This window comes from Limulus polyphemus, unplaced genomic scaffold, assembly GCF_000517525.1.
Source record: "Limulus polyphemus unplaced genomic scaffold, Limulus_polyphemus-2.1.2 Scaffold1589, whole genome shotgun sequence".
In the NCBI taxonomy this organism is placed as follows: domain Eukaryota; kingdom Metazoa; phylum Arthropoda; class Merostomata; order Xiphosura; family Limulidae; genus Limulus; species Limulus polyphemus.
In genome coordinates, this window is record NW_013667199.1 from 105,778 (window position 1) to 132,011 (window position 26,234).

The 26,234-nt window shown below is 30.7% G+C and overlaps 1 protein-coding gene across 3 annotated transcripts in view; it reads left to right on the forward strand.

Moving 5' to 3' along the window:
- LOC106464216 (CD109 antigen-like) overlaps positions 1–25,545 on the forward strand; it is a 77,309-nt gene extending 51,764 nt beyond the window's left edge. For all 3 annotated transcript variants that reach the window (XM_013924345.2, XM_022391923.1, XM_022391924.1), the window contains exons 20-35: positions 498–611; positions 1,259–1,366; positions 2,921–3,049; positions 5,024–5,168; positions 8,551–8,727; positions 11,078–11,159; positions 11,974–12,130; positions 13,935–13,997; positions 14,225–14,399; positions 18,180–18,391; positions 18,966–19,118; positions 20,022–20,084; positions 22,130–22,242; positions 23,860–24,022; positions 24,228–24,330; positions 24,654–25,545. In XM_013924345.2, the coding sequence (XP_013779799.1) occupies positions 498–611; positions 1,259–1,366; positions 2,921–3,049; positions 5,024–5,168; positions 8,551–8,727; positions 11,078–11,159; positions 11,974–12,130; positions 13,935–13,997; positions 14,225–14,399; positions 18,180–18,391; positions 18,966–19,118; positions 20,022–20,084; positions 22,130–22,242; positions 23,860–24,022; positions 24,228–24,330; positions 24,654–24,823 (2,127 nt within the window). In that variant the 3' untranslated portion in view covers positions 24,824–25,545. The remainder of the gene's footprint in view (positions 1–497; positions 612–1,258; positions 1,367–2,920; positions 3,050–5,023; positions 5,169–8,550; positions 8,728–11,077; positions 11,160–11,973; positions 12,131–13,934; positions 13,998–14,224; positions 14,400–18,179; positions 18,392–18,965; positions 19,119–20,021; positions 20,085–22,129; positions 22,243–23,859; positions 24,023–24,227; positions 24,331–24,653) is intronic.
- Positions 25,546–26,234: the final 689 nt, after the last annotated feature.

The window sequence follows — 26,234 nt, forward strand, 5'->3', positions numbered from 1 at the left end:
ATATTTACGTTTGTTCATGAATCTGTTTCATCACCTTTAATCTTAATGTCTTTTAAAATGCAGCAATACTTGAACACTCCACCTTGAAATGCATATTTTAGAAACATTAGTGGTTTCTTAATTCCTTAAGTGTACATTTCTTAACTCATTATATTTGTGTACTTTAAAAAAAGAAAGATGTATGTTTGTGTGTAGTAGTTTGTTTTATAGCTACAGATGATATAAATATTTTTAAGCCATGAAGTACAATTTTTAACTTTGACTACATTATATTTTGAGAAATTATATTTTTAGTAATGTGTTTGACTGATACAATAAATTAAGTAACGTTCACCACACATTATTCATAAGATGCTGGAAACATGAGATTAAATTATTTTATTACGAGTTACAGCTTTTACAGTAAGAAAGTTTTTTTTTGGAACAAATAAGACTTTTTCGATTAGTAAGTAAACCCAAAATGAAACTATGAGATTAAATTGTTGTATTTTCCACAGGTGACAGTTTTCCGTCCATTCTTCATTAAGTTGAACCTGCCTTATTCCATACTAAGGGGAGAATCTGTTGCTATTAAAGCTGTGATCTTCAATTACCATAATAAACCTATCAAGGTAAACAGACAACATACTATGAAAAATGTGTATAAAAATGTGGCCACAACAGTTGTGAAAAAGCAACTTGTTTTATGGAATAATCTGTAAAATTTTCTCACCACATTTTAATATGAACACACTTGTTTTTTCTTTTTCTCTTAGAAGATTCAACAAATAAAATTATTTACTATTGAGTTGTTTTCTACATGTACAATATGAGTTAATCATTAAGAAAGCAAAGCAGAAAAAAGGTTTTTGATTTTTAGAGCTTCAACATAAACCACCAAAAAAAACTGAAGGATTAGTACAAAACTCAAATATTGATAGCTTCAAAACTGTTTTTAAAAGGTAATTAGATCATTTAAATGAAACTACAGGGTATGGAAATCTAACTAAAAATGTGTATGAAAGATAATAATTTGAGAAATCTAGAATGGAATTTTTATTTATTTTCATCTTTAATTGAAGTTAGGAGTTTTCCATAAAAAAAGGGAGAGGGTATACTTCATTTAAAGTCATATAAAAAAAAAACAAAAGTATAAATTTGTAGCCATAATTTATACTCAGATAATACTCTTTTTCCTTTATTAGTAAGATGATTTTATATTTATTGATGCAGTATGAAGAGTTGAATATTTAGCCTTGTATGTAAATTATCTTTCTAGGCTAAAGTAACAATGGAAAACAACGATGGTGACTTTGAGTTTACTGTTGTGGGAAATGAAGTCACTCCTGATCAAGGTTTACAAAAACGGAGATCCAAAAGGATATCTGTAAGTTTATTTTTTGGTTTAGAATTTTGTTAAAGTGAATTAATTGGAACTTGTATGTTTTTGAAATGCATTGTATAATATAAAGACTTTCCTAAATAAACATTTTGATTTTCAATATGTAATATTGTTGTTCTCTTAGAATATGTAGTTTTTTAACATATAATTTTAAATATAGCATTTTTCTTTAAAACCAATCTGTATGTAAAGTGTGTGTGTGTGATTAAGATATTTCCATACAATGTCAAAGACATCTTATTATAATGGAGATTGCATGTCCAAAACTCAGATCTTGGAAACTACTGCACCAATCATAACTAGGTATTATTTTTATAACAAGGCAGTATTTTTATAGCCGAGCAATAAATAAAACAATTAAAATTTCCACAAAAATGTCTCGGATTTAACCAATAAAATTACAAACAAAAAAAAATAGTAAGTTTTGAATATAAAACAATCAAAAAAACAAACTTAAAAAAGTTTTTTAGTGAAAATCTCGTGAATGTTGCAACAGAAAAGCAAGGCACTTTCATTGATAATTGATTCTACAAAGAAATATTTGAATAAAATATTCTCTGATGTAATGCTGTGATGATAGCTCATTTTAAAACCGAAATGTCAATAAAATCCTTTTTCTCATACTTGAGATTCAATAATGTTCACCATTCATGAGTACATTGTTCTAGAACCGTCAGACAATTCCAAAAAAGGCTGTAGGCCCAATAGCCTTCTGCAGTAACTAGCAGTTATACCTGCCCTCTGGGCAGGTAATATCAGCTAGTATACAATAATATAACCCATACGAACTAAGTTGGTTAAAAAAAAAAAGTGCCAGTTTAAATTGTCCAGGTGTTATAGAACTAAGTATTACACTAGCATTCCTTTACCTGGTTAAGATTAATCAGTAAAATTTTTTTTTTTCCTATAAGCTACTGTAATGGCACCAGGTTCATAAAATACCTTTTCACTGCCAATAATTTTTTTTATTTACTTTCACCCCAAATGGGATTAATCAGAAGATCCATTACTGCTGTCAAAACCACAGTTTGCAGTTCACAAGTTTCTAGGTTGTTATCCTTCCAGTTAAAAAGCTACCCTACATATTTTTTCTTGGCCAATCAACATAAAAATGGTGACTCACCCCTATTTCATATATTGCCTATGTCAAAAGCAAAATAAAACTTGCAAATTTTTTGTTATTGACCAGAAGTATCAACAGAAATTTGAGCATAACTCAAATAATTGACTTTTGTTGAAATGTAGACAGTTTTTATTTTTGTTTCTGAGGTATGAATTTTTTTGTCAGTATACAAAAACTAGTTTAAACATGCTAAATTTGAACATATGTAAACCTTGGAAAATTCTGGACTCGTTTATTAGGATTTATATAACCTGCTGTTGGAAGATACAAAATGAAGTTTTAAAATTGAAATATGTTTTATAGTTAATGAAAAAAAGATTTTTGCAAAGAAAGTATTGAGTGGAAGAGCACATCATTGAAGTATGTTTCTCCAAAAAAAACGTGTGAACTAATTTTTGTATTACTCTTATTATTAGATTCCTGCACAAGATGGAGCTCCAGTGTCATTTATAATCACTCCTCGTCGTCTTGGTTACATAGACATCAGAATGTCTGCAACTTCACAGCTTGCTGGTGATGCTGTTTTGAAAAGGTTATTGGTTAAGGTTTGTATCATGTATTTTTTACAATTTTAAGTACTCTATGATAAGTTTAATATTTACAATATCTCTTCATTCTCTTTAAACATAAGATCTAATAAAATAACAGTTGATGATAAAGTTTTTAGAAAGATCCCCAAGATCTTAATGTAATGTGAAAAAGGTACCTATTAAAAATAATAATAATAATGTAGAAGCTTTGTTTTGGAAAGTTGCCAATCAAAAACAGAGGGTAATAAAACTGGGATGGGTGGATAGTGTTAGCTCTCTCTCTCTACAGGCTCAACTGATACAGCCTAAAAAATTTACCATTAAAGGTTCCATATTATAACTTCTAATATGTTTATCTTCAAGAAATTTTGCAAGCTTTCAGCAAGCATTGTCATTTGTAGACAAACTTTTAATAAAGTTTTTTCACTAAATTGTTTTCTATGAACATATAGTCAGGGTTGACTGCTTCGATTGCAAAGTGATCTTCATGTTAACCTTTAAAGTACTTTTCCTCGTATGAAGACTCCAAATTTAGTTTGCTTAATCTCTGAAATCTCCTAAATAAATTGCAATTTTTTTTCCATTAAAATCTTATTTCTATACCCTAAATTTATATGAGGTTTATCAATTTGACCGACCTCCTAACCACCAAAAACAAATTCAAAATATACTTAAATTACCCTCTTTTTACTTTTGTGGAATGACTTCAAATTGTAACCTGAAACTACATTTTTTTTGTATCCTAAATACTTTTAAACTCTTAATAGTATACATCTGTTTATACTTTACATTTATTGTTTTATTGCCCTTTCAACTGTGTCTAACTAATATTATTGCCACACAAGTTCTAAATCACTTGGGAAATGTGTAGCTCACGTTATCCTATCAAATTATATAACACACAAACTATTCATAAGTATATCTCGCAAAAATGTTTTTATTTATTTATTTTTCCTAGTCTAACCTTATCTAACCTAAAATTTCTAATTTTTACATTTGTTACTTTCAGAATAATAAATAAAAAATACACATGAAAAATGGCAAATGAAGTACTTACCCAATCTTCTTTCTTGCTGTTGATTGTCAATGACACAACCCTATCAATAAACTTTTTTCTACTAATAGTACTACTGCACCAAATTTATTTAAATAAATAATGAACCAAAGAACACAGAATGATAACATGCAAAAAGCTGAAAAAGTCTTGTAACTATCAGTTTTTCTAGCTTTCTAACTATATGACAAGAGCTATTAAAAATTCAGCTATGTTCGTGGATGTTTTCTTATGTGAATAAAGTCTGAACTGGGAGTGAAATAGATAAAAACCTTGGCTTTCTATTGGTTATAAATATAGTATTAACCCTATCAACACAGGTCAAAGGCTATGTCATTGTGTTTGTTGACTTGCATTCAAAATTTTATTGATCTACTATTTTATGAATGTATGTCAATAAATTTGGTATGAAATTGTAAATTATAATTTGAATGTTAGTATTATACATTAGTTAATTTCTTAATTGAAAAGTAAATATTAAAAAAGAAATTCTAAATATCAATTTTTGTGTGTCACGTGGTATGTTGAAAAAAACTCCTATAGCTACAGTGTTTTTCAGGAAGATATTTTCAGGCTTGTTACCATAAGGTCCTCTGTGAGTTCAGTAAATTAAATGAGTTCTAAAATATAACTTGTATTACATAATTGTTTCAAATTTAACTTGTATTTCCCTGATGTGTTCTAGGTTAGTGCATTTAGAGATTAGTTATTGTTACTATTTATTGCTGAACAACATTTTGGCATAAGATTAGATTAAGAACTACAGTGATTGTAAGGTATATGTTATATGAAAAACAATTACAGATTTTTGAATATCTCTTAAAAGACTTGTACCTTGCATCATTTTTTAATGCTCTCCTCAGATAGTAGTTATATTGAGGTGAATTAATTGTAAATACTTAATACTCTCATCCTCATCTTTCTTTCTTTCTCAGCCTGAGGGTTCAACGCAGTACTTCAACAAAGCTGTTCTTGTGGATTTAAGGAACCCAGGCACTCCACCAATCAAGAAAAACATTTCTGTTCCTATTCCCAATAATGTTGTCCCTGGCTCAGAGAGAATCACAGTTTCTGGAATTGGTAAGTAATCATGTATACTCTCAGGTTATCCATTTTAATGTTATTTTTGAAACATCTTTCATTTATAATTGTGGCAAAATATGAAGTTTGTGGTGTTCTTTTTTTTTTTTTTATCATTATACATTACATATACTAGCATATAACCCAGCAGAAATGACGGGGGCAATTACACCCACCCCATAATATACCCTAACCTCACATTTCGTAGCTAACTGAAATATATAAACTTTGTGAAATCAAGCTTGCCCAACAAACAGGCACAAAAACAAACAAACATGGCTGTTGATTAACATTTTGACTTCTTGGTAAAGCCTTATATTTAGCCATGCCAAAAAAAATGGTTGTTTAAAATATATTCCTACATGGTCAAATGTTCTAATCCGTGATTTATTAGTTATTATGGCAAAGTCAACAAATTTTATTGTGACATGCAAATGCACGAAGGTATGACTTTTCTTAAAATATATTTAAATGTTTTGATTAAATATCTCCTCAGGTGAAAGATCGGTAATGTATTTTAGTGCCATCGATTGTGTTAGAAAAATGTCTAATTTGTTTTTGACACATGTAGTCACTCGTGCTTATGTAATATGATATTATGCCTGATTTAATATATAATTGTATTTGTACTTTTACAAATATTCAAATAACTTGTTATAAATATATGAAAAAATTAAATATAATAATAATAATAATAATAAAAATCCTGACTTGACTGGGATTTGAATGTGATAGTATTATATTCACTGTGACACCCAGTCTTTAATTGAATGTTAACAAATAATTCAAATCCCTAATGTAAACTATCATGTTATTTTGTTTTTTCCTAATATTGTAATATCTTTCTCTAAACATGATAATAAGTTGATAATTGGTTATTTGAGAAAAAACAAAAAAAACTAATTGACTGGGTTTTGAACTTGATTTCTGCTTGTGACAAACCACTGAGCCAATTTGAACGTTACCAACAGAGTCGAGTGTTACAGACAAAGGGAGCATTTTGAACATAGGGTGGCTTTTATTATATAGATCAGTTAAGTTTGTCTGTGTTCAAAACTCGCCACTCACTCTGATTGTACATAAATATTTCTGAGTTAACTCTCCAGACTACTCTTTATTACATAATGCTGAATGTTAAAACATTGATGGTTTAGCACATTTCACAGTAATGTTTTGATAACTTAGCCTTCATGTTATGATAGGCAGGTTGAAATCACTTCTGTGGTCAATGTCTATAGACTACTTGTTAAACAAATTTTAGGCATATAGGGATCATCCAAAAAATTCTTTGCCATAAATATTTATCACCCCCTCACCCAATGAAGTAATTTTACTTACAATTTGTTTGGGATTTTATAGTCTGTCTCGAAGTCTTAATGAAATTTAACTTTACGTTTTCCAAAGGTTGTTGGTAGTACATAAAGTAATTTTTGTTTGTCTCAAATATGCAAATTATAACACAAAATATAAACAATGTTACTAAACTATTATAATTTAACTGGCTTTCTAACTAAGTGGGTTAAAATAATTTGGTTAGCTGGTAAAGGTGATTTCTGTGATGGCAAACAATGAAACTGTAGGCCAAATAATTAAACTTATCAGAATGAGCTAACCTAATACCAATATTATTAAATTAAAATGTTTTCTTCCTATTGGTTATAAATAATCCAATGGGAAATGTAGGGGAATTGACTTTTCTTTTTCTTCAAAGACAGGATGTGATAGGACATGTTATGTTTGACTTTCTTGCGTAATCTAAGTAAAATAAGATTTGAGGCTAAATTTGCACTATGGCTTAATAGTATCTGTACTACAAGTGTGCAGTTTATCAAACTCAGATTATGTAGGAGTAGAAAAAAAAACTAAAATGGGCAATTTGGTGTGAAGGAGTGTTATGATTGGTTACTTATCTAAGTACTTGCTTTTGAAATTAGAAAATGACGAATTAAATATTAATTTGAATTGAGAATTATGTTTTAATACCAAGTTTATTGACGTGCATTGATAATAAAGTTGTTTCACTATATTTTGACTGTAACTGTACAAGTGTATGATATATAACTTCACACACTCACTCACTCTCTCACTCTCACACATGTACAAAGAGTTAGAGTTTTCTATGCATAACTTTTATGGTCATTTCACTGGATGCATGCTACTAATTGTAGTTTCTGTAACTGGTAAAAGTATAAAATTAAGTTATTTAAGTGTTTTGCTGCCTACTTTAGAAATCGACATCTGGTGAACTTTACAGACGAGCAAGTTCTGTACTGCTTGAACTTTGTTTACTCTTGTTTAGTTTGTATAGATGCTTAAAAACCAGAAAAATGTCTAAAGAGCTGACTTCCATAAAATTAATCAGTGGAATGATACAAATATTAGCAGTTTAAGTCACAAAAAAGTGACTTGTTTTGATTTATGAAATTATTTGTTATTCAACTGTATGTCTAGCTGTGTGATATCAGCCTATAAACAAACATTCCTTAGTTGAAAAAAGTGTTTTGTTTTAAGTGTTTTATGACAGTCCATTTACTTGTTAATCTAGCAATCAACAATTATAACTTTACAAGAAGTTACTGTGTATGTATGAAGAGATATTAATAGTTTGTGCATCTTGTCTTTCAAATGTCATAAATAGAATTCTGTAGATGATTAAGTAAACTTCAACACTACCTTAACTAAAATTCCAAAGCAAGTGTAATTTCAGTTGTACATGTCTTGAAAATACAAAGCAGCTAGTTTCAGAAAGACTGAACATATCAACACAGTTGTGTTGTTATTTTTGTTTGAAAAACTTTGATATTAATAGTGAGGGTAAACAGTGCTTAAAAGTTTATTTGGCTTATTTATTTTGTTAATTATTATAATAATGTTTGACCAACTTCATCAACTATATGTACTCGTTGAAAGAAAGTGAGAAGTCACTAATAATATTTGATATGATAGTCTTTGGTTATGTTCAACAAAAATGTAGCAGTGATATCCACCAAGATAGTTTCCTTTAAGAAGGATCTTGGAAATCATTATAAAAGGTGTGAATAGCACTTTGCATGATATATCTGTCATGTTCCTAACCAAAGTTTTTCTACACATTATTTGATTGTTTACATGAAAAATATGAGAAAGAATTATTCTAATATGAACTTGAATGCTTGTTTCTATCCTATATGTTCAAATAGTAAGATGCATTTTTAAAGTTCTGGTAATAGTTAACACTCAAAATCCATATTTTTGGTAATAAAAGAAGTGAATGAGGGGGACATATAACTATGAAGTTAAGCCAATATGAACTTGATAGTTTGTATTGAACATTCCATTCAATAAAATGAAGCTTGCTGTATAGGGTTAATGTTTTAAATCGTTTCCCCCCTTTTTTTTTCAGGGGACTTGATGGGGCCACATGTTAACAACATGGAAGAACTGTTGCACATGCCTTATGGGTGTGGAGAACAGAACATGTTAAAGTTTGTTCCAAATATTGTTGTTTTAGATTATTTGACTCGAGCTGGACGACTGACACCAACAGTGGAGCGTAGAGCTAAAGAGTTCATGGAAAGTGGTGAGTATGTAGCACACACACAGATTTAATTCATGCAGCATCTTGGAACATGGGAAGTTGTAGTTATCCACCAGTTATTTGTCTTGAAGAGTAACTTTGCTATTTTATCTCTGTATTTGGTAATCCTCTGTTTTCTGCTACAGTATAACCCTGAGAACCATAGGTTACGTAACTCGCGTATGTTTTGCTAACATGGGGAGTGATGTGTATCTAACTCACCTAGGTTTTGTTCTTGCAGTATATACCGCAATATGGGGAATGGCAAGTAATTAACTCACCCAGGTTTTGCTCTTGTAGTGTATCCCACAACATAGTGATTGGTGAGAACCTAACTCACCTAGGTCTTGTTCCTGTAGTATCCCATAACATGGGAAGTAGTGAGTACTTAGCTCACCTAGGTTTTGTTCTTGTAGTATATCCCACAACATGGGGAGTGGCTAGTACCTAACTCACCCAGGTTTTGTTCTTGTAGTATATCCCACAACATCGTGATTGGTGAGAACCTAACTCACCTAGGTTTTGTTCCTGTAGTATCCCATAACATGGGAAGTAGTGAGTACCTAGCTCACCTAGGTTTTGTTCTCTTAGTACCCCACAACATGGTGATTGGTAAGAACCTAGTACACCTACGTTTTATTCTTGTAGTATATCCCACAACATGGTGATTTGGTAGGTGTACTAGGTTCTCAGTTTTTTTCTTGTAGTATATCCCACAACATGGTGATTGGTGAGAACCTAGCTTATCTAGGTTTTGTTCTTGTAGTATATCCCACAACATGGGAAGTAGTGAGTACCTAGTGTGCCTAGGTTTTGTCTTTTTATTCCTGAATATGGAAAATTGTGCAAAAGCATAGTAAAATTGGAAGATGGACATTTCACTATCTTTGTATATAAATGAATAAATGTTTAAGTAATTGGTTGGAAATGCTTTTAGATCTTTTTTGCACTGTGAAGAAGTGCGAGTAGTTGGTGTAGAGAATGTTTTGGTAGAATACAGCCAAGGTGGATATAGTTAAGGAAATAAAGCATCAGATTTTCTATTAACCCTATCGCCATGGGTATCCTTTACTGAGCATGATACAAGGCTTTAGTGTCTTACATTCAAAATTTTATTAAACTACTTTAGTATAGCATAAAATCTTGGCTAATAATCCATATTTTAATAGTATATAAGTTTTAAGTTCTTAATTCTGCAAGGCGATATTTAAAAACAAATCCTGAATAATTGTTAATTTCAGAGTACAAGCTCCATTCCCGTGGGAAAGCTAAAAACTGGCTTGGATGAATTTGTAATGGCTCTTGTCTCATAGTTAGAAAGCCAGAAAAATTGATTTAGGGAAAATTGTCTACTTTTTGCATGTTATTAGTCTGTTTGGTGGATTATTTAATTAAATAAAAAATTTAGTGCATTACTACCATTAGTATAGATAATTTAAAAAAAAAAAAGTAGGGTTAAGTGTCATTGACAATCAACAGCAAGAAAGAAGTTTGGGTAAGTATTTGTTGTTTTTCATGTTTATTCTTTATTTATTCTTATAAAAGTTACTAAAATGTAATAACATGGATCATTTTAGGTTAGTTAAGGTTAGATTAGGTAAAATAAATAATGCAATAAAAATGTTTCTTGAGGCATGCACACAAGCATCTCGTGGGTAATGTAATTCGGTAGCATAATGTGAGCTGCACGTTTCTAGAGTGATTTACAACTTTGAACCATGTCTAACTAATATCTGCACCATTATAAGGGCAATCAAAAGGGGCAATAAAACAAAATTTAATTATAAATAGATGTATACTGTTACTACTTTAAAGCTACTGAGGATAAACGATTGTAGTTTTTATTATTTGAAGTCATTCTAGAAAGAAAAAAAAAGGGGTAATTTAGATTTAATTCTTCTTTTTATGGTTAGAAGGTCAGTCAAGTTGACCATTTCCTTAGAGATAGGGTAGAGAAAATAACAGAAAATATGAAGTTACTGAAAATAAATATTTGAAATTTATTTAGGAGGTTTTTAGAAATTGCACAAAGGAAATTTGGGGTTTTTGAGATGAAGAAAAATATTTTTTCAAAACAAATACTTAATATATTCATGGACAAATTGTTATTTTAGTTTATTAAAAATTGTTCACTAAAAATTTGATTTTTTTTTTATCTGAAAGACTTGTGTTAACTGAAAGACTGCTAAATTTTGTTAAGATATACTCACTATATTGAAAGTTGTGTTAAGTGTAAAAAGACTTTAAACGAGCACAAAAAAGTCACGTGGTCAGTCAGATTGACCAAGCCAATGTTAATAGAGTTAATGTGCTGTATTACTTTGAACTGAATTTTGAATTTTTCTTCTTGTAGGCTATCAGCGAGAATTAACATACAAACGAGATGAAGGCTCATTCAGTGCATTTGGTAATGGAGACAAGAGTGGAAGTACTTGGTTAGTTTCATGTTATGTTGCAGTCTCTTTCTTAGTGATTTTGTAGCTGAATTTCATAAACTTTTAATCATGAGATTGAAGTGTCTTATTGAAATTTATATTATTTAAATTATTGGGACATCTTGTATTCCATGGAAAGTGGGGAAATTTGAAAAGTTTATTTAAATATTTTATTGGAAAAAGGCTCTAGAAAACATATCATTGGATTCAGTGTGAAAAAACCCTTGTCAAATTATACTCGTATAGCCCATGGAAATAGAAATATTATATTCATCAAGTAACTTATTGTAAGCCCACATTATAAGTGAGAAGGAGTTAAACTTGACACAGGAATTTCAATGTATCAAGATCTTTGAATGTTTAAACATTGGTACTCTTTTGAAAGAAAACATAGTTCAAGGAAAACAATTTTTGTTGGAGACTTTTTGTGCAGCAATGTATTCATATTAGTTTATCTCTTCTATGTATAAATGTTTCCAAACATTACTTTTTGAATTTTTCAAGTATAATTATAGTTTAATTGTTTGTGTTTATTCCTTTATTTATATTTAACGTTGCAGTTAGTCGTTGCTGCATAAATCTCGGTTTCAGATTTTGTGAATTTCGCAGAATATTCAGTATTAAGCAACGAATGAAGTAGTTTTTTTTAAACACACACTCACTCACACAGAGAGAGAGAGAGAGAGAGATGAATTTCTTGTAGTAGCCATGCTAGTTACTTTTCATAGGCAAACAGTCATGATAAGCAACTCTGCCTGTGAGTCTGTCATGTAAAGGTACACTTCATCAGTAATTATGCTAATGATTATTTCAGGTTGACAGCTTTTGTTGTGAAGTCCTTCCATCAAGCTCTTCCATACATAGATATTGATCCTGCAGTGATTGAGCAGTCATTAAAGTGGTTATCTCAGCAACAGATGAGTGATGGATCATTCAATGAACCTGGGGAAGTCCACTTCAAACGAATGCAGGTAAGATCTGGATGTTAGAGAATCAGAAATGCTCTCAAAACAAAGATTTTTGTAGAAATATACAAAATAATTTTCTGCAACACAGTGCAACCAAACTCGGATGCGAAAACAACACATTAAAAAACATTTCTCATCATATCCACCTTATTTGAAACAAAAAAAAAGATATACTCTATACTCAAATTGCATTTTATGCTCTTGATAACAGTCATGATAAATTGGGAAACCAAACTAATGATAAACTGAATCTAAGTCTCTTAGTGTGTTTTGTCAGTCCTAGCTCTATCTTGAAAAACATTTTCTGTACCAAAAATATTAAGCTGTGTAGTAAACACTACGATAATGGACATAGCATGTGATTGTGTATCTATAGATATATATCTGACTAAATTAAATACAATGTGGCGCCATCTATTGAATGGCACCACAAAACAAAATCCATAAATTTCGCATTTTGGGTATTCAAGATTCAAACAGAAAAATAACTGTGGGATGTGCAACAACCATTTCTTTATCACAGAGCACAATTTTAAATAAAACTATTCCTTGCAACAAGAACACTACTTTCACTACGGCTGTATGTGAGGATTTGAATATATATTTATTGATGTAATTTGTAAATAGTGCTAAAAAATGGAGTTCTAAAACAAATTATTTTTTTCGATAAAGGGCACCATTTTTAATGTATAAAAACTTTACAGCTTATATCTGGACAATCTTAACACTTTTCTGATGCAGTGCTTCCCAGAAAAATCCTTTTTTAAAAATTTGAATTTTTTCTAAAAAAAATTTTGAATGAGGTATGAATACTACGATTAGTAAGTACAAGGACAAATAGTCGCCCTTAGGATGGCATTTCTGTTAGTAATTTTAACCTATATTAGATAAAGTTAAAGTGTAAGAAATATGTTAGATTCTCAAACTCTTATTTTAAAAAAATGTTCTGTAACAGGCAGTGTGTGTGGGCTAGTCATTGGAGAATCAACTTTACCACCAGTCCAGGATACATTCGCGAGTGGAGTAAAAAAAAAAGGTCACTAACTCTAAGTTTACAGTTAGAATAAATGATCGACGCTAAGACTGAAGTTTCAGAAACACAATCAAGATTATATATAGAAACTAAACTATCAATGAAGGAAAATATGTTTGAAAATATATATAAAATATTCGAGTTGCTGGGCTTGACTCTGCATTCCCATGTTATACTTGAATAAATCTTTAGGAGAAAGGGAGGAGGTTGGGAGTTAACTATATAAGAACTATAGTTCTGTTTATTTCTGTTCAATATCTTATACTTATTTTTAATATATTTTTGTCAGGATGGAGGTTGGGATTTTAACTAGTAGAAATATTAGGGTGGCTTCATTTCTACTCTAAGAAATTTAAGGGTAACTGCCTTCCCACAATTAACTTCTACTGCCTTTCATTGTCCATAGCCGAGATGTTGTGGGTGTAAGCATTCAGCTTCGTATCCTTATTTGATTTTGTTTAATGATTTTCCATGACTGCTGACTAGATTGACATCGGTGTTTGGTTTTTGTCTGATAGATGGGATATCCCCAAAGTATTTAGGTGCTATTAACCACAGACATTATCCATTATGACTGTAAAGCAATATTTAATTTATTATTGTTTCATAGTGCTGATATATAATTTGTGTGTGTGTGTTTATTTTAAATATATTCCTGATCACACCAAGAGAAGAATTTGTATTTGAAAGTTGATTAAATTGTAATATTTTCTGATTCTAAATATTTAAATTGCTTTCACAAATTTTGATTATTTTACAAAACGCCTTTGGCAGGGTGGAGCTGGGAAAGGAATTGCTCTGACTGCATATGTCCTCATAGCATTTTTAGAAAATCAGGTAAGTGTGTATTTTTCCTCTCTAATCATATAGTCACTAATGTTTCAGACTTGTCATTACATATCAGTGTAAATTGGTTCAGTACTTATTTGTCTGATTTATAATTCATTGTTTCTAATAATATCTCTTGTTATTTAACATGACTATTTTCTCTTCCTGTTGATTCAATGTGGCAAGTTGCGAAAAAGTCCAATAAATGTAAGAGCTTTCAAAAATATTTCTTTCAGGCACAGCAGTCTTACTCTAATATCATAAAGGCAGCAGAACGTTATCTGATTCAACAGTTGCCAGTTCTCTTGGATCCCTACTCTCTATCTATTGTAACTTATGCTCTTCACCTTTCTGATAATTCTGCTAAGGATGAAGCATTCCAAAAATTCTTAAGTCTTGCTGAAAAACAAGGTAGGTTGTGTAAATAAATGTGAATTATTTGACATGTACATTGTTTTAGAAAAAAAAAAAAATCTGTACCTAGATACTTTCACTTTGAATTAATATTGTTTATGTATTTGACTAGTAACTCATTAAACTAGTAATTATCATTATTAATTTTATTTTGCATATATTTAGTTTATAGGAATAAGTGTTAGTTTACTACAGTTCTTTCTTGTATTTTGTGAGGGATTCTCTATTTTCAAGTGAATACAGTTACAATAACTTCTCTTAATTGTGTAAAGTATCTTATTCTTTCATATATATATATATATATAGGTGTATTTATTATTTAAGGTAAAATGCAATAAAAATTGATGTTTAGGAACATCTGAAAATATTTATCATTATCCACAGCTTTAGATGAGATTTTAGGTCATTGAGTATTTACTCCCTGAAATCCAACTCAATGCTGAAAAGCGAAATTTCAATGAGTATTTAAAACAATCCATCTTTTTTATTCTTAAGGTACAAATTCTTCTTGCATATTATAAAGCATAAGCCTTAAGGAGAAAGAAAGGTACATGCACAATTCATTACCTTGACATTGATTTACCACATAGAGGTAGTCTTCTGTCTAAAGGTAGAAAGTCATTCTTTCTTAAAGTACTTCCCTGCAGTTCTATATCACAAAACTGGTATTTGTAGTTTGACTAGCCTGCTCAAAATCTGATATAACTAGCTTAAGTCTTTATATCATAGCTGAATACATATGGATAACTGAGTTTATAACAGAGTTTAGTTCTGCCTCTGCTAAATAAAAGATGTAAAAGATTCCATCATTTCCTGAGCATGATTACCATGAACTATAATTGTTTAACTTCAAAAACTTTCACATATTTACATGTTAAACTAATATATTGTACTTATTCAACAACGATGGGAGCTGAAGCATTTCTTTCGCTTCTTAGCCCTAGGTATGTATGGTTGACAAAGTTGTCCCTTTCTTTTTTTGTAACTCATAGCCTAACTGCTCTAACTGGATCATAATTTGTTAACTGAAGATTACTCATTTGAATATTCAAAAGACTGTCTAGAGTTTGCTTTCAATGAACATCTGTATTTGTTTTTTATTCTATTTTGGGCACTGAAAATCCTTTCACACTCAACACTTGTAACTGCTATACATAGAGCTATTGTACACAGCTTTGCAAACTCAGGCATTACTTCTTTATGCAGTTGTATAACCCTCTGACACAGATTCTGAGTAGGTAAATGTTTGTATAAGCCTGAAGTTGTACCTTTTAGCATGGGCCACTCTTTTCTTTGTCTAAGAGTTGCTGACTTGTTTTTGTTCTTCTCTTCATCCATCCTCCCCCCTGGGAACTGCCATGAACAAAATTTACCATTTGGTCAGTTCCATAAAATAGTGCAAGAGTCTCGAGAGCTTCTTCATTTTTACCATTACCTGCCGAATGTACCACCACTGGTTCCAGTAAGAGGCTAAAGTCTTAAAAAAATCTGTTTTCCTTTTTGAATCTGTGTTTTATATTCTTTTTAGACTTTATGTACATTTTTTTTTCAGGTCTGACAATTCATTTTCAATGTTTTCAGAATACTTAAGTTTTTTTTTTTTCCTCCATTCATAAAAGCACCAGTTTTTCCTTCTCTAAGTAGTATGCAATCTCTCATGCTCTTTACAGCATTTCCATCTCCTGATTCTAGAAAATCTAACTTTGATATTGTTGCTCCCATGAGTGGCTGTATTTCATGAAATATCAAATTTTGTTTTTGTAACTGCTCATTAAGAATTACAAGAACATCATGAATATCTAGCATAAATGACACTAGCATCACTGTCTTTATTCTGAAAAGTATTTGTGCAAACCATGGGCAGTGGCATTTTTTTCTTCTGCAAAGTTTGAAAAGGTAACCAGGTTTGAGCTATAACTCTCATACACAGCTTCAACAGTATTTTTAAGCCTAAGCCATCTTATGCTATGTGGCTATTTTATAATAAGTTCAGCCTCACCTAACAGTTGTTGAATACTGTTGAGTTTTGAAGTACGGTTACTTGACCCATTCATGAAATAATACAAAAAGTTAAAACTATCACTAAATGTTTTGAGAGTGTCCAACTTTTTAATTGAATCTGTCATAGCTAAGTTTAGGCAATGGACAATATGATGGGCTTGTACTGCAAAGGGGGAGTACTTTGATTTCATCTGCACACCAACACCTGTCATTGTTGATGCACCATTTGTTGCTAGAGAAACAATCTTAGCTGGGTCAAGCCTGAGGTTAATAAGGCACTTTATCAGGTGACTGACAATATGAACTTTTCCATCCTCAGTGACTACATTTTTTAAGAACTTTGTTACTGCTTCACCATTCTTCATATACCTTGTACATATTAATAAATCTGTGCTTTCATCTATCATTATTTCATATGTCTCAGACTGAAGGAGTTCTTCTATAAGAGACCTACGAATAACTACTTGTATATGATTGTATATGATTTATTGTTACATAGCTTAACTTCTTATATTTGATAGTTGCTCTGTTCAAATTCTTTAACTCAAGTAAACTGACTTTATCAGATGGTAACTCCTCCTTTCATACATAAAAGATGGTACGAAATAATTTACTGTCATCATCCGATACAGAGATTGAATTATCTTCCTTGTCATACAGTTTACTCTTGTCCCCAGATTTTTTAGTAAACCTTTCTCAGCCTGCTGGTATTCTGAAGACAGCCCTTGCCTCTCAATACTGTTCTTCTGACTAATAGGTAATCTCTCATTTACCCAAATGCTTCTCACTTTTCTCTCTATGCAAATGCTGCACTTCAGTTTCTTACCTACCTCTTCACCAACCACCACTAACCATAAATTTTTTCTTCCAAGACTAAATTGTCTTTTCATAAATGGTAGTTCCATAGTGTTCCTTTGATTACCAATTTCAGTGCATGAAATAAGATCTATGATTTTTGCAAACCATCTTTGCACTGTCTTCAGTTTTATCTCAAGTTAAATGTCTTTACAGCGAGCTGGTATTTGTAATGTAATTCTTCTTAAATTTCCTGGTCATACACTAAAATGTCTGAGACAACATTTTTGTCGTCCATGTATCATGAGTGCTTGATGAAGTTAATAAAGAATCCATAAACTTTTGCCAACTCGTATTGCATCAGATTTACTGGTTCAGATAAAATTGAAGCAGCGTATCATATTTACCTGGATAGCGAGAAACCAGTTGCGTATGCTCGATTAGCTTACCTAAATTTACGACAGGTAAAGACAGTGAATCTGTACCGGCTAATTTTCAAAGTATTTTTGTATGCCTAGATTTGATTTTAAATACATGTTTTGAGGAAAAAATATGAGTGAATACGCAGCACGTATCCTTATCTAGAGTTCTGATTTATCACACTTGTATTTTTCTTAAGTTATTTACGTTTACATAATTAACTTGACTACATTAAAAATAAAATGCTTTTATTCTATTAAAAACCCCATACTTCAATAAAATATTCTTATTAAAAGTTCATTTTATTTATGCCTTAGTTTACACCAATTATAAGTTGTTTTGCATGTGGGTGGGTTTGTGGACTGGATCCAAGAAATCTTGCCTTGCATGTTGGTTAAAATCAGGTAAATAAATTATTTCCATGATTATCATAACTTGTAGCAAGCATCTTAACTTTTGTTTTGTGGTAATGGTAAATTAAGAATTTCTGCAATTTTAAAAAAAAAAAAAAAAAAGTGAAACTGTGCAGAGTATTTAGTTGCAAGTTTATTTTTATTGTAGGAGATTTTCTATATTGGAAAGGATCAGAACCATTGATAGACACAACTGACAAGCATTCTGACCACTTCTTCCTACCTGATTCCATGGACATTGAAGTGACAGCTTATGCACTTCTTACATACACTTTACGTGCTGAAATTGGAAAAGCTGTTTCAATCATGAGGTGGTTGGTGTCTCAACAGAATGAAAATGGCGGGTTCTCATCCACACAGGCAAGTCTAGTTTTGATCAATAGTGTTTAACTTGGATTTTTCTTAACCTTATCTTCTGTTAGGTGTTAGAATAGATGCAATACATAAATTGTGACAAAATGAACTTTTAAAATTTTCAATTTGATGTACAACAGTACCAAATTTGGAAGTGAAGTTCAACCACCCAACATACTTCTACTTACATGTATTTGAAACTTATCTTAAACTTATGGGTCAATTGCTTGGACAATTAAGAACTTTTGTGAGAAGTGTGTATTCAAAATGTGTTTCTTGTTGTCAATGAGACCATTTTCACGTGTGTACCCATTCTATGGATTCTTGAGCACCTCCAAAATTTATTGATGCAAGTTCCATTGAGCACCTTGGAGCTTTGTTGCAGAAAAATACACCCCACACCCTCCAATAATTTGTGAAAGTTGGTGCTGAGGTACCCAATTCTATATGCATATGAGCCATAGTTCATATGTTACTTTTAAAGAAAGTTTTGACTTTTAAGAACAATTTTTGAAAACTATTCTGATATCTTAACAAATAACTTAATTCATATGATTATTATTTATCAATATAATTTCAGGACACGGTTATTGGGATCCAAGCTCTTGGCCAATTGGCTGCACGTATTGTGACATCAACCATCTCTGTGAATGTTACTTTCAGGCATGGAAATGGAGTAACAAGGACCATGAACATTTCAAGTAGTAATGCAGTTATCCTGCAAAGTATTGAGGTATTTTGTGGATTGTATTTTGTTAGTATTTTTATTGACTCATTGGTTTCAAAATAACAATATTGCAAGCAGTGAAATATTTATAAAATTAAATCTTAGCCTGAGTGATAACCAGCATCCTAAAATTGCAGATATAGTTAATATTATAATCTGAAATTTGTCAACAAACCTCATAGCATCAGTTCAGTGATAGTTAATTGATGGAACTTCAAGTCTGTAGATGTAAGTGACAACTGTATAAGCTTGGTGGGATGTCTGTCATCAACATGGCTCAGCTCACTAGAGCCAATATTTCTTGGCTGACCTAGTGTTGTGAGATTATCACATCTGAGAATAGGTATTTTAACTTGTACTGTTGCTAGGGGAATAAAATCGATTGCTAATTGGTATTCAAAGGCATTAGTATCAAAAGAACAGAAAAGTGTTTTTTGTAAAACAAACATCAATGTACACAAGTGATCTTTCAGTTGGATTTTGTATTCAAAATATGTAATATATGTTTTTGATTTTTAATTTTAGTGAATATTAAAGTTTTGTTAACCTCTTTTTATAATAAAACAAATTTCATTGTTTGAACTTTCTTTAATGTTTTTTTAATAATAGCTACCAGGTTCAAAGTATGGATTTTTCTAATCAGTCATTTGAAATATTTGAAACTATTTTTAAAACTTTTTTCATTGGAAACAGATAAATTTCCTGAAGTATGTTTGTTGTGAAATGCATACTTAAAAGAAACAAAATATTGATGGTGTTTTTGGTTTAAGTCCAACATGAAAGTAAACCAAACAAGTTGTTTTGTTTTTAAAATACCACCTAAACACCTATAAGTGAACTATTATTCAAAAATAATAATAATAATAAAAAGTAGGTCAGAGGATAGTTAACTTCTTTTTTTTCTCCCAGCTTCCAAAAACTACACGTTATGTTGAACTGGAACCCACTGGCTTTGGTATAGCACTTGTTCAGGTGGGTCTCTTAACACTGAAATTCTAATAATTGTTTTGTGTTATAATGCATATTCATTGGAAAAACTTTTTATGCTAATGTTTGTACAATATCATTCATTTCTTAAAGAAATCCTATGAAGTATTTTAAACAGTAAATGAAAGATTAATTGCATTATCTGTGCTAGTTTAATGAATTAGGTACAGTTTAACTCAACATGGGCTCGGTCAATTTGACCGACCACGTGCCCTCATTATACTCATTTAAAGACTATAGATTTAATACTTATAACTTTCAATATAGTGTGTACATCTTCACAAAATTTGACAGTCTTTCAGTTAACATAATAAGTTTTTCACATATAAAAAAAATCGTTTTAGTGAAGTATTTTCATTAAACTAAAATAAAGAATAGTCCATGAATATATTGAGTATTTGTTTTGCAAAGAGACTTTGATATTAAGATTAAAAATACTTTTCATCTCAAATTTCCTTTGTGTAATCCCTAAAACCTTCTAAATATATTTCCAACGTTTTTTCAGTAAAACTATTTTATCTCTTATTTTCTCTACCCTATTTCAAAACAGAATTGGTCGCTCAGGAAATGTGCAGCTTATGTTATGCTATCAAATTACATTACCCAAGAGCTACTATGAGCTGCTTGTGTGCATGCCTTGAGAAACATTTTTATTATATTTATTTTACCTCATCTAATTTTAACTAACCTGTAAAGATCCTTATTTTTTACATTTTAGTTACTTTTATAATAATAAATAAAGAATGAAAAACAAGATAGTACTTACCAAATTTTCTTTTTTCTTGCTGTTGATTGTCAATGACACTTAACTCTACTTTTTAATACTAATGCTAGTAATGCACTAAATAACTTTTATTTAATTAGATAATGCATCAAAGAACATGGACTAATAACATGCAAAAAGTAGACAATTTCCCCCTAACTAAACTTTTCTGGCTTCCTAACTATGAGACAAGAGCCATTACAAATTCATCCAAGCTAGTCGTTAACTTTCCCACAAGAACGAAGCTTGTACTCTGAGTGAAATTGTCTATTATTTGCTCAGAACACAATGTTATCTAATACGCCATTTGATAGATAAAAACCTTGACTTTCTATTGGTTATAGGTAATATATAATTAAATGTAAGAGAACTATTAACAAATCCTAAAAGAGATGATGTGACAGGGTGAGTCTGGTTTTCTATTTCATAGCTCTGTAAACAAACAAAATTGAAGGCTATAAAAATTATAGTTTGTCTGAGCAATGACTATTTTATAGTGAATAATTTATATTTAATTTTGTACTTTTTGGAGGGGTGGTGAATAAAATAAAGATGCCTAGAGAAAATGTCACACTAGGGGAAATTCAGGATTTTATTTAAATATTGCCTTTTAGAATTAAGAACTTAACTTGTATACTATTAAAATATGGATTATTAGCTAAGATTTTATGCTATACTAATTGGTATAACATAAACAAAAAGTAGTTTAATGAAATTTTGAATGTAAGACACTAAAACTGTGTTATGCATAATAAAGGATACTCGTGGTAAGAGTGTTAAGTAAATTAAGTTTCAAGGAAAAGCTATTAACTTTGGCTAATGTAGATAGCCTGCTGTATAGCATTGCACTAAAAGAAAACAAGCAAACATTGATTTCATAGCCTTAACATTGATTTCTTAACCAAGTCCAACTTTAATATTGAAAAAGTATTATAAGCTTTGTAGGATTTATGTATGTATAGATCTAATCAGTTCAAATAACTGTCATTCCTAGGGGTCTTGAACTGCCTATACTAGTGTCACTTGGCCAGATCGAAAACAAAACTTATAATTCAAAGTGGCGACTACAGACACGCAGAAATTATTGTAGTTTGTTAGAATAGGATAAAGAACTAAGAACAAAACCATGATTGGCTTACAGATGGGACATCTGGAAAGATTTAAAAGTGAAGCCAAATATAGACTTCATATATGGATGAAAACCACTGCTCCATTTCTCACTTTCTTTGCAAATTAACTAATTTAAACTCAATGTATTTATTTCTAGGTGTCTTGGGCCTTTAATTTGGCTGTATCAGCTGAACATTCTCCATTTTCCCTAAATCCTTTCCTTGAAAAAACTGCCACCAGAGATTACTTACAGTTAACTGTGTGTACTAGGTGAGTTAAATTTGTAAACAAATTTCACTTTAGAACCTTCAATTTGACTGTTATGTTGGTTATACTTATCATTTTTATAATTAAATAGCATTTCTATGTAAATTGTATTTTAAGAAAAGATTAGTACAATATTAGTGAAAGATTTGATTGTAGCATAATTCCTTGGTTAAAATAACTATCAATAGTTTCCTCTCAAACTATGAACTGTATCTACTCAAAGAAATTGTTCTAGTCTTTTAAATATTAACTTTTTGTTATAGTAAAAAATGTTTACAGAACTCAGTTTTTGGTTAATAAATGGCTGTATTTATTGGGTTGAATAACACAATTGTAAATTCTTAAGTTGTTTCTATGCTTTAATGAAACTTAGACTATCAAATGATAATCTAGCTTAATGGTTATTTACTACAATTTGTCTTAGTATCAGAATTGGGGTTATAAAAAAAAAAAATATATATATTGTTTCTGCGAGTTTCCACCTTAAGAACAACCTTGAACATTTTAAAGGACTTGTTATGAGTGTTGTCCTTTTAACACACACACTCACACAGATGTTATACAGCCACTTTACTGTTATGCAGCATGATTAGTTTTTCAAAAAAAAAAATTTAATGCTTTCAGTTTTGGTTATGACCTAAAATCTTACATTTCAAAAAGGTGGGACATTTAGATGTAGTTGTTGTTTTTATAATATCCTAGTTTACTTTCTCATCTTCAAATCCTGTGGTAAATGGTAGTTAAATTCAAACAAACCCTGACCTCGTATTACACTTACTACTATTTTAGACAAGTGAATTAAACAACGTAATCAGTACTCGTCAAAATATCCAAGTTCACTACTGAAAGTTAGTTACAGTATTAGAGCTTGAGTATCTTATGCAAACTAAAAGTATAGTATTCCTTACACATTCAAACTGTATCTTGAACACAATAATAATATACCATCAGTCTTTATGTACCAGAAGTTTAGGAGCTGCCTATCATCGATTACTGGTAGTGTAAAGCTCCAAAAGATGGAACATTCATCACTATTGAGTGCCCATAGATACTTCACAATAACCTAACTGTCCAAAGATATAACAATACAAGGCCTCAATTTAGGTAGTATGCAGCAAATGAAACCCAACAGTAAGCTTATTATGCTAGACCATAATTTTGATATAAATTTTGCCCATAAGGCTTCTGACAGAATATAAACATTCTACTTGCATACCCATCATAGTGTGAAGTGGATTGGGGAAAAGAATCTAAGCCTTTCAAAGTTCGAAAAGTACTCGGTTCCAGTTAATCAAATATAAAAAAAAATAAGTCTGAGCAAAAGCTAAAGAGACAAGTAATCTTTTTTTCTATGAAAATGTTTGTGTATTTCAAAGTTGAGTTAGTTTTGTCATAGCTGCTATTGTAGCCTAAATACATAGATGTATATCTCCATTGTTTGATACTATAAGCACTTAATAAATAATCATATGAAGTTAAACTGTCCAATACAAAAAAAAAAATATAGGAAATACTTTGGATTCAAAATTTTCATTTCAATATTGTAACACTCTGGTAGGTTACACTTTTGTCTTAGTTTCTTTGTTGTATACCTAACAAATTCATTTCTCTTTTGTACAGGAATAATGAGGATGAGCCAAGTAACATGGCAGTGATGGATGTTACCTTGCCATCTGGTTATTTGGCAGATGTTGATGCTCTTCCTAATATTCTAAACACTCCCAATACAAAACGTGTAGAGGCTGCTGATGGCCAAACAAAAGTTATCATCTATTTTGATAAGGTAAATGTCCACAGTACTTACAACTTCTATTCAGTGTGAACAGAATATTCATATTACAGTTTGTTTCTTTACTTACATTAGAAATAATGCATATGGTAAAGGTATAACCAAATATGACAATCCCCAATTGGTATGTTGCATGATTCCTGTAACTACTACCTTATTGAGTGGTAATGTTTAACTAAATATACACTTGTGTCTTCAGCTTGACCAAGATGAAATCTGCCTGATGGTTCCTGCTCACCTGAACAGCAAAGTGGCACATCAGAAACCAGTGCCAGTGATGGTGTATGATTATTACAATAGAGGTGAGATCTACTGGTTTTATCACGTTTATATGGATAAATTGATTTTTGTGACGGCTAGCATTTATCTGTAAGTTGAATATCAAAAATTTAGTTTGGGAGAAAAACATGCAGTAAACCTCTAGTTTTGTAGAATATAATAAGTTTTTCGTATTGGATACCTGATCGTCACTAGGAGTTCGGGAAATTTATTTCTCTAGCTGGTATTTTTAGTTGGTAAATATGCATTTAAATTACAACGATCATGATAAAATATCTTAAATGGAACTTCTAAAAAGGACTTTTTTGAGAGAGAGAAATTAAGATGTGTACAATTTCTGTTATAGTGAAAACAGCCCGGATGTTCTATAGCCCTCATAATGCCACAGTTTGTGACATCTGTGAAGAAGATGAATGTAGTAAAGAATGTAATGAAGTTAGTGATGGTGATGGATCTTTTTCTCTAGAAGCCAGTGTATTTGTTGTTCTTATCGGTACAATATTGGCCAGGTGTTAGCTCATATTCCTAAGAAATTGATATTTCAATTTTTTTCAGACTTGTGTAAACATGTTATCTTGCTACATCTTTATTTTTCACTAGCAAGATGCTTTGTACAAAGTATGACTACCACAAACTTTGAAGTGTAAAGCACACTAAGTATATTGATAGAAACATTAATTTTTGTCTACAATCTAAAAATATTCTTTGTGGCTTTCAACTGTTACTATTTTACTTATTGTGTAAAATATGTAAATTGAATTATCTTTTTTTTATAGAATGTGGAGTCGTATTGAGTCAGTAATGTTTTTTTTACTGTAATTTTATATTATATTTTTAGAAAATTAAACTCCATATTGATGTGCGTGTGCCAGTTGACAGTGATTAAATAACAGGCTTCTAAAGAACTTGACAAGTTTACTTTTACTACAATCATTAATTAAACATTTTAATGCTCAATGAAATACGTATTGTTAATATGGTGAGATTTCACTTCAAAATTTCAAATGACAAAAACGGATGAAGAAATAACGTAAATGTGAAAATTCAGCAATGATGAGTTTTGTTTTAAAACATCAATAAATAAATAGTGAAATTTAAACACTAGGTTGTCCATGTAAAGTGTCTTATAAAAGCATACACAAGTATGCATATTTTACTAACTCAAAATATAGTGTTTTTAAAATAAGATCAGCTACAATGTAAAAATTGTACTGAAATAAACTGTATTTTAAGCTTGTCTACTTCCACTCAGTTGATGCTTCCTAGGTAACCCTTGTTAATGAATATTGTCATACTTTTAAACTGCATAAATCAAATTGTGTCACATTATAAACTTAAAACCACATTCAGTATACATTATTTCTGCTAGCAACTCTTAAGGTATCTTAATAGATAACATTTCACATAGTTTTTATGTAAATGAGTGAGAGTCAATGTGTGCATACCCTAACCTTTTGCAGTACCATTCTATCTGGTATTATGCATATCAAAGTTACTAACATTTCACATTGTCCTATATTGCTGAGTGAGCAATGGTTCATGCTAGAGTAGAGAAAATACTAGATGTGCATTTACGTTTTAGAGGTTATGCAAACATCATTTAGAAATGAACGAGGAAAAAAAAGTATTCTCCACATGAACATCACCTTCCACTTAAACTTTTTTATCTCTTGCATTTCAAACATAAAATAGTTGAAAAAAATATTGCATCATTAAATTCTTCTTCATAATTTCATCTAATCATAGCTCTGGCTATTGAGGATTCCCTCTTGTTTCACTTTTGGTTCCTGTAACTATCTATAAGTTTGTGCATTGTATGAGTATCAGAAGTAATGTAAAGTAATTATGGACATTATATACACCTGGAAAAAGTTAAGCACCCCCAAATATTTTTCAGGATTGCTTATTGAAAATAAGGTTTAATTTT